We start from the raw sequence: 11,736 nt of genomic DNA on the forward strand, positions 1-11,736 counted from the left end.
AGGTCACTCGGTCATTTCCCTGAGAACTATGGCAGCTATGCATAAAGACCCCATGTGACTATGTTATCTTTTGAGACCAGACATCCTGAGATGGATTTAATAAAATAAAAGTAAAAAGATACATAGTTAACAAGATATAATACAAACTTTTATTAAAACTTTTAGTTGATTCCCTCAGTCCCCCCTTTAGGAAATATTGCAATTAGCCAATTGTTTTCTAAATGTATCCTGTGATTTCTGATGAATTCTTTATGGGTGAATTTCGTGATTCTTTATGGTGTCCTAAACGAGTGGTCAGGACTGAAGTAGTAGCTTTAGTGTAGAGGGATTTAATACAAGTTAGTATGACAATAGTTAGTAGAATCAGTACCAATCCTACTAGTACGTATTGCATCAGCGTGCCCCCCCTTGACCTGAATACAGGCTTTAGCCAGCTCGCTATCCTCTAGTCATGGAGGTTGTATTTATGATACTTTTGTCCTTCATCATAGATATGCTGTGCTAGGTCTGTAATGTGCTCAGAATTATCCGGAATGTAAGTACAACATTATGTTCCGATTGCGGCACATGTTCCTCCTTGAGCTGCTAACAACTACTGTAGTCTAGAGCCAGCCTATTCTGCATGGCTACCGTCCTTAAGGCTACCATTTCATCTTTTACTGCCTTAAGTCCGTCTGAAGTCTTGTTAGCTAATGTTTCCAATGAGGCTGTCATGGTAATGAGTTCCCTTGTTAATTTTCCAGTACCATACCAAGGGAATGCTATAGCAAAGAAGTGTTCTGTCTTGGTAATAGCCCTAGGATATATTCTGGAGTGATATGGAGAGAATGGGCTGTGTTTCCAATAACTCTGACACTAGCTTAGCGTTTTTAACCGGAGTCCCGGTAGCTGTCAGGAAGTCCCTGTTTTTCCCCAATATCCCAAAGTCATAACAGACTCCAAAAACATACCGCGAGTCCATATAAATAGTTATAATTTGATCTTTAGCATATTTACAAGCTATGAGCGCCTTGCGCTCAGCCTACTTGTCTAACACCAGATTATTCATAGCTTGTACAGCAGGTAGTCTGCACAGCCCTTAAACACGCCCCTTTGCCACCACACTGAGGGGTCCTGAATAGCCCCCCGGGCCATGCCTACCTCCATGCTCCTGCGCCAGCGCAGCAGCCCAGAACCCATTTCTTTCACTTACATACAGACATAAAAACGTTGATCCGTCTGAGGGAATCCATCCAATGGCAATTTCCTGCAAAAGAGCTTGTTTCGAATCATTAAAAGCGGTTTCTGCTGCTGGGATCAAGGCAATTTTGTTTCACCATGCAAAGGAGGAGAATCCAGAAATCTTTATAGATTTACATTGTAATGTTATATTTTTCATTTTCTTTTCTTTTTCATACCATGTTATGATTATTGACTTCTGTTAAGTCAGCTGACTTCTGTTCTGTCCATAAAGACATTCATTCAGTTTATGAACTTAAAGGTTCTAATGTAACTGTTATGATCTGCATATTGGTTAATTGCACCATGTGTGTGCTTTAATCTGTTCTTAATTTTTCACTGTGGATTCTTTGAGGTTTGACTAAAGCTACTTAATGCACCTCTTATGCACCTCTTGGGGCTGGTGTATAGAGCCCTATCTTAAACCTTGAGGAAGATTAAGATGAACATGTTTTTGAATAAAATATTAGTCTTAACAAGGAATCCTGTTAAAATGCTTTAACCGTTTTTCTGTCGCTGTGTGGTGTTATGTTTTTAGATATATAATTCAATGCTACCTGAGTAAATGTATTGTTTTTGCGTGGATAGTCTTGGCTGTCAGTTTTTTTTATATTTCACATGTAATATAAACATTTGAGTAAAGGATTATAGTTAAATGATTTTATGCTGCAGAACAAGGTAAGGAAGCTTGAAGTTTCTGAAGTGAGGTAATTTTATAGAAGAATCAGCAGTGCCTCTATTACTCAGTGAGTAGACACTGCCTCTGTTTTTTAGTGTGTTGTTTTCCAAGTCTTTGCAATCCGGTAAGTATATGATAAAACTTTAAGGATTGTTATACAGCATATTTTTGTGAAAGCTTTGGTTTTAAACAAAATAAAAAGTAGAGTGATACTGAACCTGTTGAGTTTCTGTGTGCTATGAGCCTTAAGAGCACTGTAATATGTAATTGATTTTCGGAAACACGTAAAACAAGTTGATACTCTTCACTGTGATTTTCACAGTTAACAGCCAATATAAAAGCCCTTCACCCTGCCACACGGTCAGTTTATGGATACCAGGGATCAAAATAAAACAAATTTATTGTGATACTTAGAACTTAGTGGCATGTGCTGAAACATATTCGGTTAGCTTATAATGCTTTTCCTGCTTTTCCACATCCCCACCACCAGATACTGGAATCATTATATAAGAATGTTTTTTTTTTAAATCTAACCTTTTACTTGTTTTATGACTATTATCCACAAAATAGATTTCCCTGCATGAGAATAGAATGCAGGCATTGTAATGAAATTCGGTCTTGTAGGTAAAATTAGATTCTTTTCTAGCTGCAATTTAATCTTTCTAGTCATTGTGTTCTGTTAGGAAAAAAACAGTGTGGTATCAATGATTGCAATGCCCCTAACCTAAAGTATACTGGGCTTAAAGCATTCTTAATTGCCAAGGTTACTTGAATCATAAAACTTTAATAGATGAAATGCGGAGTTGATAAGGAAGATGCTGTCTTGTTAGTGAGAATGGTAACATCAAATAAAACAAGTTATTCCATTATTTTGCATATACTTTCTGCTTGAAATACTTTGAAATGGATGAAAAAATAAACATTACAGTAGGTTTGGTTCAGTAGGTTCAATAATGAAACAGTTTTGAAAGCTATGTTAAACATTTGATATGACATACGGTACATAAGGAAATGTCAACTATTGCCATGCTAAACATTGTTTCGATCACGTCACAATCACGTCAGTGAAAAATAAAATAGCAATAAAAAAGAAAATACAAAGTGTCATCAGATACTTCTCTTTGATTTTGATTCCACTCAAAGTGCTTTACAGTCACGTGCTTTACAATCATGAATCACAGACAAAATGTGAATATACAGTATGGGATTATATGGCAATGGTCATGGCACTATATCATGAATGCACAAACTGTCTTTAATATCAGTTCCTGTGCTCCAATAATCTAAATTCCATATCCAGAATGTTTTGTAATGCCTGTGCTGCATGCTACTGGAAATCATGCTGAAGAACCACTTTTTATGACAGCTGTCATAGCCATGCCATGCACATTCATTAACAAAGAAATGTATCAGTTTCAAGGCTCAGAATATGGAAGTGATGATGGGGCAGATTTGACCTTGAGTGCATTTTTTACTCCATGTTTTTAAGAATCGCATCCTACAGGATGTTGTTATTGCTGCTAACTAATCTGAAGGAATTTGGTAGGAATCTGCTCAGGCAGGTATGGAAGAGCAGAGTGAGAAGTACAGCAGAGTCTGTAGCCCCATGGTAAAGAGGTGCTGCATGGTAGAAAGGGACAGGTATACACCAGTAGGAAAAAATCTAATGGAAAAAATGATCTACAATATCAAATATTTATTTGTGCAGTTTTACAATTACTACAACCTTCCAATACAACCCTATAAGACCAGGACTGCTGTAAAATTCTGGACTCTTTTTTATTTAAGGGGGAAAAGCTATTCCGTCTGCTGTGGTTCACAACACAAAAATATGCAATAGTATGAAAAAGATCAATGAGGAGTGTCATGATAGTAAATGACTAGTTTAACAGAATGATAATGATATACACCCAACGACCATATCACCCTGCAACTCTCAACTGAAAAGCCACTGAAGCTAAACAGGTGTGAGCCTGGTCAGTACCTGGATCGGAGACCTCCTGGGAAAAACTAAGGTTGCTGGAAGAGGTGTTAGTGGGGCCAGCAGGGGGCGCTCACCCTGCAGTCCATGTGGGTCCTAAAGGCCCAGTATAGTGACGGGGACACTTTGCTGTAAAAAGGCGCCGTCCTTCAGGTGAGACATAAAACTGAGGTCCTGACTCTCTGTGGTCATTAAAAATCCCAGGGCGTTTCTCAAAAAGAGTAGAGGTGTTACCCCGGCGTCCTGGCCAAATTTCCCATTGGCCTTTATCAATCATGACCTCCTAGTAATCCCCATCTATGAATTGCCTTCATCACTCAGTTATCCTCCCCACTAATAGCTGGTGTGTGGTGAGAGTACTGGCAGATCATCCAGGTGGATGCTGCACATTGGTGGTGGTGGAAGGGGAGTCCCCATTACCTGTAAAGCACTTTGAGTGGAGTGTCCAGAAAATCGCCTTTTAAATGTAAGGAATTTTTCTTCTTATTAAATAAAATACACAGAAATTAATCTCTACAGGGAAAAGAGCTAGTAAAACAATAATATGTTGTAGCATGTAAAGGAACAAGTAAAGGTTTATTCCATGCTGAAAAGAGAAGAAAAGAAACAACATTTCCCCTGTGGAGCCTGTAGCATGCTTCCATTCATACTCATTATTGGGTATTCTGTACACAAGATTCTTTGTTATTGCTCTGATGTTTTTTTAATTAAGTAACAGACCACCTTCAGAGTACTTGAGCCATACAAACCAAGCTACTGTAGCAACAAACTTGTCTAATGAAAAGAGGCAATCTCCTAGAATGGGAAAATTAAAAATATACAGGTGACCCTGTCGAGTGATGAGACCCTAATGGTTTCACTATACACTGTAGGCAATCTACAAAGGAGGAGCAGGACAAAAGTAGATCTTTATGTTCAACATACAGTATACTGTATTTGAAGATATGGACTCCGGTTGTGTCTTTCTTTCTTAGATGCAGAAAAGTTGGACCTGTTCCTGACATGGAAATATGTATCAGTTGAGTAGCAGCATGACATACAACAGGCACTGAACATTAATGACAATAAAAGTAAAGGGCAGCCAAAAACAGATGCTCTGCTAAACAAAACAGCAGGAGCTATCAGTGGGAAACATACAGTATCCCAGGTGATAGTGTATCAACAATTGCAATATTCTAGTTTCTACTGTCCAAGGTGTAATTTATCCAGAACTTTGTTTATAAAATTGTTTCAGAAATAGAGTGAAATAAAGATTAAGTAAAAAAAAATAATTTAAGAGAGACTTGTTCCTTAAGTAATACAAATGATTCAGATTTCTTTATGTCTCACTAAAAATACTGTGTAAAGTTACAAAAAAGTTACAAAAAAGGTATATTTCTGTGTGTCCGATTAAACAGTAGTTCATTTCAAATGTTTATTGCAATTGCTGACAGGCTTCATGATTGATGCCCTTTAAAATCCTTGGCTGTTTATTTTCATTATGTTCTTGTCTTATAACCACCAGGGTAACAACTTAAACATTAATTTCTTCATGTTTAGAGACCTAAGATTACACTGTATTAAATAGAAAAATATGCACCAGGGAAAATAAGTTTTAATATTTCCTAATGCTTTGAGTATTCATACAGTATATGCATATATTATGGAACCCTCCATCACCTGTATTGTTCAATTGTTTAATTAAGTGTTATGAATGTTTTAATAATTTAAAGCACTGATTTAAATGGTATGTCTAAAGGAGTCTTTTATAATATATTTGTTCACCATATGAACTGAACCTTAGTTGAAATGGAATTAAAATTAAAATTCTTCTTAGACTTTGAGACTGACAAACCATTCCCTTCTGTCAGTATACTGCATTTCTACTTACACTTGGTTTGGCATTTGTGTTTGGTTAGAGGAATCAGTTTTTGGTTTCCAAGGTAACTGTTTCTAGTCTTAAGACACTGTCATTATATTAGTATCTGAACTTCTGCTTCATTTCCTGCTTGACATTCTGGGATTTCATTAAACCTACTCTTGGCACCATAGAAGAAGTAACTGCTGGAGAATTGTAACATCTGTTCATCTAAGATTATTCTTAGAATGTGATCTAATGACCAATTAATTTGTCCAACATTTTATTTAACCCTCAGATGCAATCTAGAACTCAGGTCTCCACATTTTTTAATTTTGTAACTAAAACTGTACATGGTATTATTAATGAGGCCTTGTTGGTGCATTGTATGATTTTAACATATCCATTCATTTAAATTCTACACGTTTAAATATATATCCTAACATTCTTTACCTTTTTAATTGCGTTGCCACATTGTCAAGAAGATGTAAGGAATGTTTCAACACACATAAATCACTTTGATCAGTAGCTCATTTTGACTTAGTGTTTCCCATTTAGTTTTATATTTTGTTTCTGCCACATTGAAAACTTAAATTGTGTGTGATGGAGAATTCTGTACACAGAAATTAAACAGTCACAATGTGATGTGTAGCCTGTTGTGGTACATTGATGAGTGCACGCCTACTGGTGTGAGGGTGCTATTGCTGTACTGCATTTGTTGATAAAGTTCAGTTCACATTCCTGCACACCCGAGGTGAAACAGATCTGTGCTTCATCCCATGTGAATCATGTGAATCCAACTGACCTCAGTAGATTTCTGACAACACCTAAAAAAGACAGCCTTGCTCTTTACATTCTGTCAGCAATCAGAAGGCTTTTTACTGTTCTCGCCGCATATTAAACGTTTGTGTGGTTACATGTCTGTAAAGTTCATCGGTCAAATACATAATTTCAAGTAAAGATTCAACCAGGAGGACCAGGAACTGTTTTAAAAAAGCTTAAAAAATCAAGGTGCCTGTGATCTAGTGATAGGTGGCTTTGTCTGAAATCTACCATCTTTGCCTTACATTATTAGTGTAACCTCCCTCCTTCTGAGTGCCAATTACTCATTCAGACTAAATGTGTCTCAGTCTGCAGGTCTTCCCTAGTAATGGGTAGACATCTTGGCCAAACCTCTGGGTCTGCATATTGAGCTAAGAAAGGGGCTTTCTCTAAAAAATTCACAGAAACTTAACATTTATTTGAACATGATGAAGTTGACTACTATGAAGTGTAATGAACCTAGACACTTCCTGAATCAGGCTGTCCCTCCAAGCTAAGCAACCGGGCAAGGTGGAACCTGTTTAGAGTTGTTATCTTGAGGCCAATGGTGGCTATGAAAGAGTTACCGAGTTCTGTAGTTAAGATGGGAGAAAATGTCCATGGATCAGCAATATCATGGTCTTATCAGAAGAGGCTTGAACTGAAATTACAAATCCTGCATGAGGTCTGCAAAAATACTTGGATGATAGTGGAAACATATAGCCAATAGTTTTGTGGTCACAGAAAAAAATGCAATTCTGTATTCTAAATGCAAAAAGTTTGCATCCTGTATTTACATGGTGCACCATCTACTTCTCATTGGCAGTGACTGGGGAACTTGTTAAGACCAATTGGAATATTGCCTAAGCAAAGTACCAGCACATCTTACAGAAAAACCTGCGGCAGATCCACAGTAAATTTGGGACCAAAATTCACCTTTCAGCAGGACCAAAGCATGCAAACGTTATATTGGAGTAAAGAACAAGATAGTAGAGGCCATTGACTGTCACAGTCAAGATCCTGATGTGAATTATATAGAGAAACTGTGGAAAAGTGTTTATTATACTATACATAAGCACTCCCCAAGCAACTTGAACATCTTGCCAAGATGAATGGGTAAAAACTGCACCGAGCTGACGTGCAAAGTTGGTTGAATTACCCCAAAAGATGTGACTGTAATTTTTGCCAAAGCTGCTTCCACCAAATATTAATTTTACAGGTCTTATCAACAGTTCAGTTTTTTTTTCTCTTTTTCTCTTTGCTGACATTAACTGTAACTTACAGTATCTTTCCCTCAGAACTCTTCAGTTTAGTCTGTCAGTTTTTGAATATCATATTAAGTTTTTTTCTAAAATTGCATTTACAGAATTATAATAGTTTTGCAACATGAAACACCAAAGGAAATGGTCTGAAAATGTTTTCAAGGAACAGCTTCAGACAGGAGTTGAGGTTTAGAAAGATTTTCTTCTCCAGCATACAGTATTTAAACCCTTTCAATGAGCATTTCATTTCCTTTGTTGACCTAATTGTCTAAAGCACACAACAGTCTTCTTACCCATGTGGATATTATGTGAACAAAAGAATGAATCTGAGATCTGAATTGTTTCGTGATAATCAATTTTTCATTCTTCTTTATAGATGTATGTTTTCCTGAAATACTGGCACAACATTATTGCTCCTTTCACCTTTTAATTAAATTCGATCAAAATGAAAAGTGAAAAGTCATTTCAGCAGTCATTTTAATTAAAAGAACAGAATCACATTAACATTAGCTCTGATGTCTGTAATCTTTTTACAGTATAAACCATGTGATAGTAATTTAAAAAGCATAACAGCATCACAACTACAGTATTGTGAGCAAACAGCATTGTACTTCTGTTCTATGTCATGCTCTTGGAAATATCTATTCCAAACTCTCCTAGACAGTGTGGCAGTATCTTTCCCTGCTACACCATAGAATGATTAGTTATTCCAAGGGGTGAGACCATATTCCAGGTATACAATACCTGTAGGTGATTTATGCACCAGCACATATTATAGTTACATAGTCCTAAAACACACAGGACAAACACCACAGCATTAAAAATCCATAAACCATTTCCCTTAGAGCTTCTGGCCTGTTTATGTAGATAAGCTGTTGAGCCTCAGGGTGTCACTATCACACAGTTAGGTCTCCTGAAACCTGAGGCTGCTGCAATATGTAACATATCATTTTCCTTTGATTCAGTCACAATCTTTACTTTGGAAACGGCTAAACCTTATTCAGTGCTTTCAGAACTTTTGGCTGTTTTGTATAGTCTCCGTACTGTCAGTCCTGACACCAGCCTGAACAACATAGTGTATTTTGTTTTAATATGTTAGAATGCTTATAAATCAGAGGATGCTATTCAGCCCATTTAGCTGGGTTTTTTTTTGTAGCTTTTAAATTAACCTCGTACTATCTGCATTCTTACAGTGTATAAAATACCATAAAACACAATATATTGTCTGCAGTAGCAGTAGAGTTTAAAAAGGTGTACTAACATGCTTGAGATACCTGAGGTACTGCACTGTTTGTTTTGTACTTCTTCCTGGCAGTATATGGGCCAGCTTAAAGTACTTAAGGAGTTATCTTTGCAATGTTCTTCAATAGATGTATTGACACTTGAGGCATAATTATCTTATATGACCACGTATGTATTTGAAATGATTTATAATAAAACAAATTCAAGGACAATTCAATGTAATCCAAGGCCATTTATTTCAATGTATTACAGTTGTGTTTAATATACTTTTGCTTTACCAGAGTTTCAGATTATCCTGACATTTGGAAGTCTTTTGTCTTATTTGTCTTTTATCATATGTAGCCATCAAAATCTTTGTAAGTCAAGAAAAGACATTTCAGCTCTTCTTAAGCTGGCTTTTGTGTCCTTTGTCTCTGGACCATTGTTTACCCCACCCTCCTCCAGGTAACAGGTTTGTGGTACATGTACATGAATCAAAATGGATCATGAACTCTTCAGGGCTATCTGAGTGAGGTAACTGAGGATTTTATTGTTCTGCCATCTTGGGTCTAGTATCCTAGGTTGTGTCATTCCTGGCCAGTAGGACATGCGTACTTAGTGTCAGATTCCAGTGACAGGATCCAGGCACTTGGAATATAGAAAGATGAGAAAGTGTGTAACAGTAACTAGACAGCAGATTGTGGTTTAATGTGAATTAAGTGACTTTAATAACAGACATTCATAAGGAGATTTCTGTCCCTGAAGTGTGATGGGAACCCATGTTAAGTCTTCTAATCCTTCTATTCCGTGGCAAGAACTGAACCACAAGGTGTATTACACCTCAGAGAGAAACAGCACATGCCTGTGCCTCACCCCTCTTGCAGCATCTTGGCTCCCCAATGGCTGGATAAACTCCATGGGAGCCCACCCACTCCCTTGCTCTCTGGCCCCTGTGGGTGCAGCGTGAGCACTGCATGCCCGCAGTCCCACGGCTTGTGTGCTGACAGCAGGTTGCAGTGGCCATGCCCCCCTGCTTTAATGCAGCCACAGCCACACAGAACAGGCTATTCAGTTTTATGCATTTTCATTGTTTCGTATCTGGTTTGAATTCCTTTAATATGTTTGCATATTATGCTAAAAGTCCCTCAGTGATAACACAGAACTCTCAATGTCTGTGATTTAGTATGTTTGTCATAATATCATCTAAGAGCCTATACTGTATGAATGATACTGGTTGTGGCATCAGACTTTTTCAAAATGTTTGTACTGTATGCTTTGCTCCATCTCTGTTATGATGCCGCTTTCTATTACTAAGTGGCATTGCATTTGTGCTTGAAGGAACTCTGTGATATGCTTTTCAATTGTTTAATGATTTTAATAAAGACAGTTAATGCTTATTATTTAGACTGTATTTATTTTTGTCCTCATCATATTTGAACATAATTTGGATGCCAGTTGTGATTTTTGTAGAACTTTCCTCGGGTGGATAGAGGTCAGATATAATAACCATAAACGACTGATAATGACCAGAAAAGAGATAATATTTCTGGTACAGTAGATAAAACGTTTTGCTAAGATTACTGTTCAACACATACTGTAAAAGATGTTGGAGTCTTTTATGTTACCATTTTGGAGCATTTTGTGCAAATCTGTCTGGGAAATCATTTCATATACTTGTAAAATATTGTTATTTAAGAGCAACAAAGAAAATATACAATACAATATACAATATTTAGCTTGTCTGCGAAGATGCATAAAGCTCATTAGGCTGGAAGACCACCATTCTGAAAATGCTGAGCCTCAAGGTCATGAAAGGTAGTTTAAATGCAGGGCTCAGATTGGCGCTGCCAGTTTATCTTAACAAAAGCCCCTCTGGAGACTTCCTGTTTAGACATTCTTACACTCATCAGTCTTCAACCTGCTGTCTCTGAAAGTGCTATGACACTTTACTTCACTGCAGCTGGGCGGGATCTTTTTCATTAGAAGCAGTTTAAAAACAAAACTGGAATAAATTAACAAGCAAAGCCCAAAAGTGAAGGTTTTCAAAAACAAAACATAATCTGCAATAATAATTGGCAGTTTAAAGTTATCCTTTTGGTGTATCCTTTCATCTTTCACAAGGAATTGTGAAACTCATTAGTGAGTTTGAAGACCATGCAATTCGGAATGTGTATGTGAAAAAAACAAAATGTGTATTTGAAAAAGTGAATTGTAAATACTGGATTTTAATATTTCTAAATAGATACATCTTAAAATGGGGCAAAAACCTTAAAGTTATGTTTAATCAATGATAAGAGTTTCAGTGCTTTATTACTTGCACTCCTATTACTTGCACGCTTTTTTGTATTTGTTGTGTTTGGTAATATTTTATTTACAACCTTTTTACAGAAACAATTGTTTAAAAAGACAAACATGTGCTCATTGTTCAATAATTGTTAATTAATCTGTTTTTAACAGGTCAACCCAGATTAAGACATACTCCTGGGACAATGCGCAGGTAATCCTGGCAGGCAATAAGTGTGACATGGAAGAAGAGCGTGTAGTGTCAACAGAGAGTGGGAGACACTTAGCTGAACAACTAGGTAGGCCTAGTTTAATTTTTTCAGAAAATACAGAATGTTTTTTGTAGTTCACTCTTAAAAAGAATATAAATGTAAGTGGCTGTGAGTACAATAAATAAGTAAGCAATTCTTTTTCCTGAACATGTCAATCTCATTGTGGAACTACTATCACAATA

General features: G+C 36.8%; 1 protein-coding gene across 2 annotated transcripts in view; it reads left to right on the forward strand.

Moving 5' to 3' along the window:
• rab3c (RAB3C, member RAS oncogene family) overlaps positions 1-11,736 on the forward strand; it is a 53,854-nt gene that overhangs the window by 34,367 nt on the left and 7,751 nt on the right. For both annotated transcript variants that reach the window (XM_006626811.3, XM_006626810.3), the window contains exon 4: positions 11,457-11,581. In XM_006626811.3, coding sequence (XP_006626874.1) covers positions 11,457-11,581 — 125 coding nt within the window. The remainder of the gene's footprint in view (positions 1-11,456; positions 11,582-11,736) is intronic.

The sequence above is a fragment of the Lepisosteus oculatus genome, chromosome 3 (assembly GCF_040954835.1).
Source record: "Lepisosteus oculatus isolate fLepOcu1 chromosome 3, fLepOcu1.hap2, whole genome shotgun sequence".
Lineage (NCBI taxonomy): Eukaryota > Metazoa > Chordata > Actinopteri > Semionotiformes > Lepisosteidae > Lepisosteus > Lepisosteus oculatus.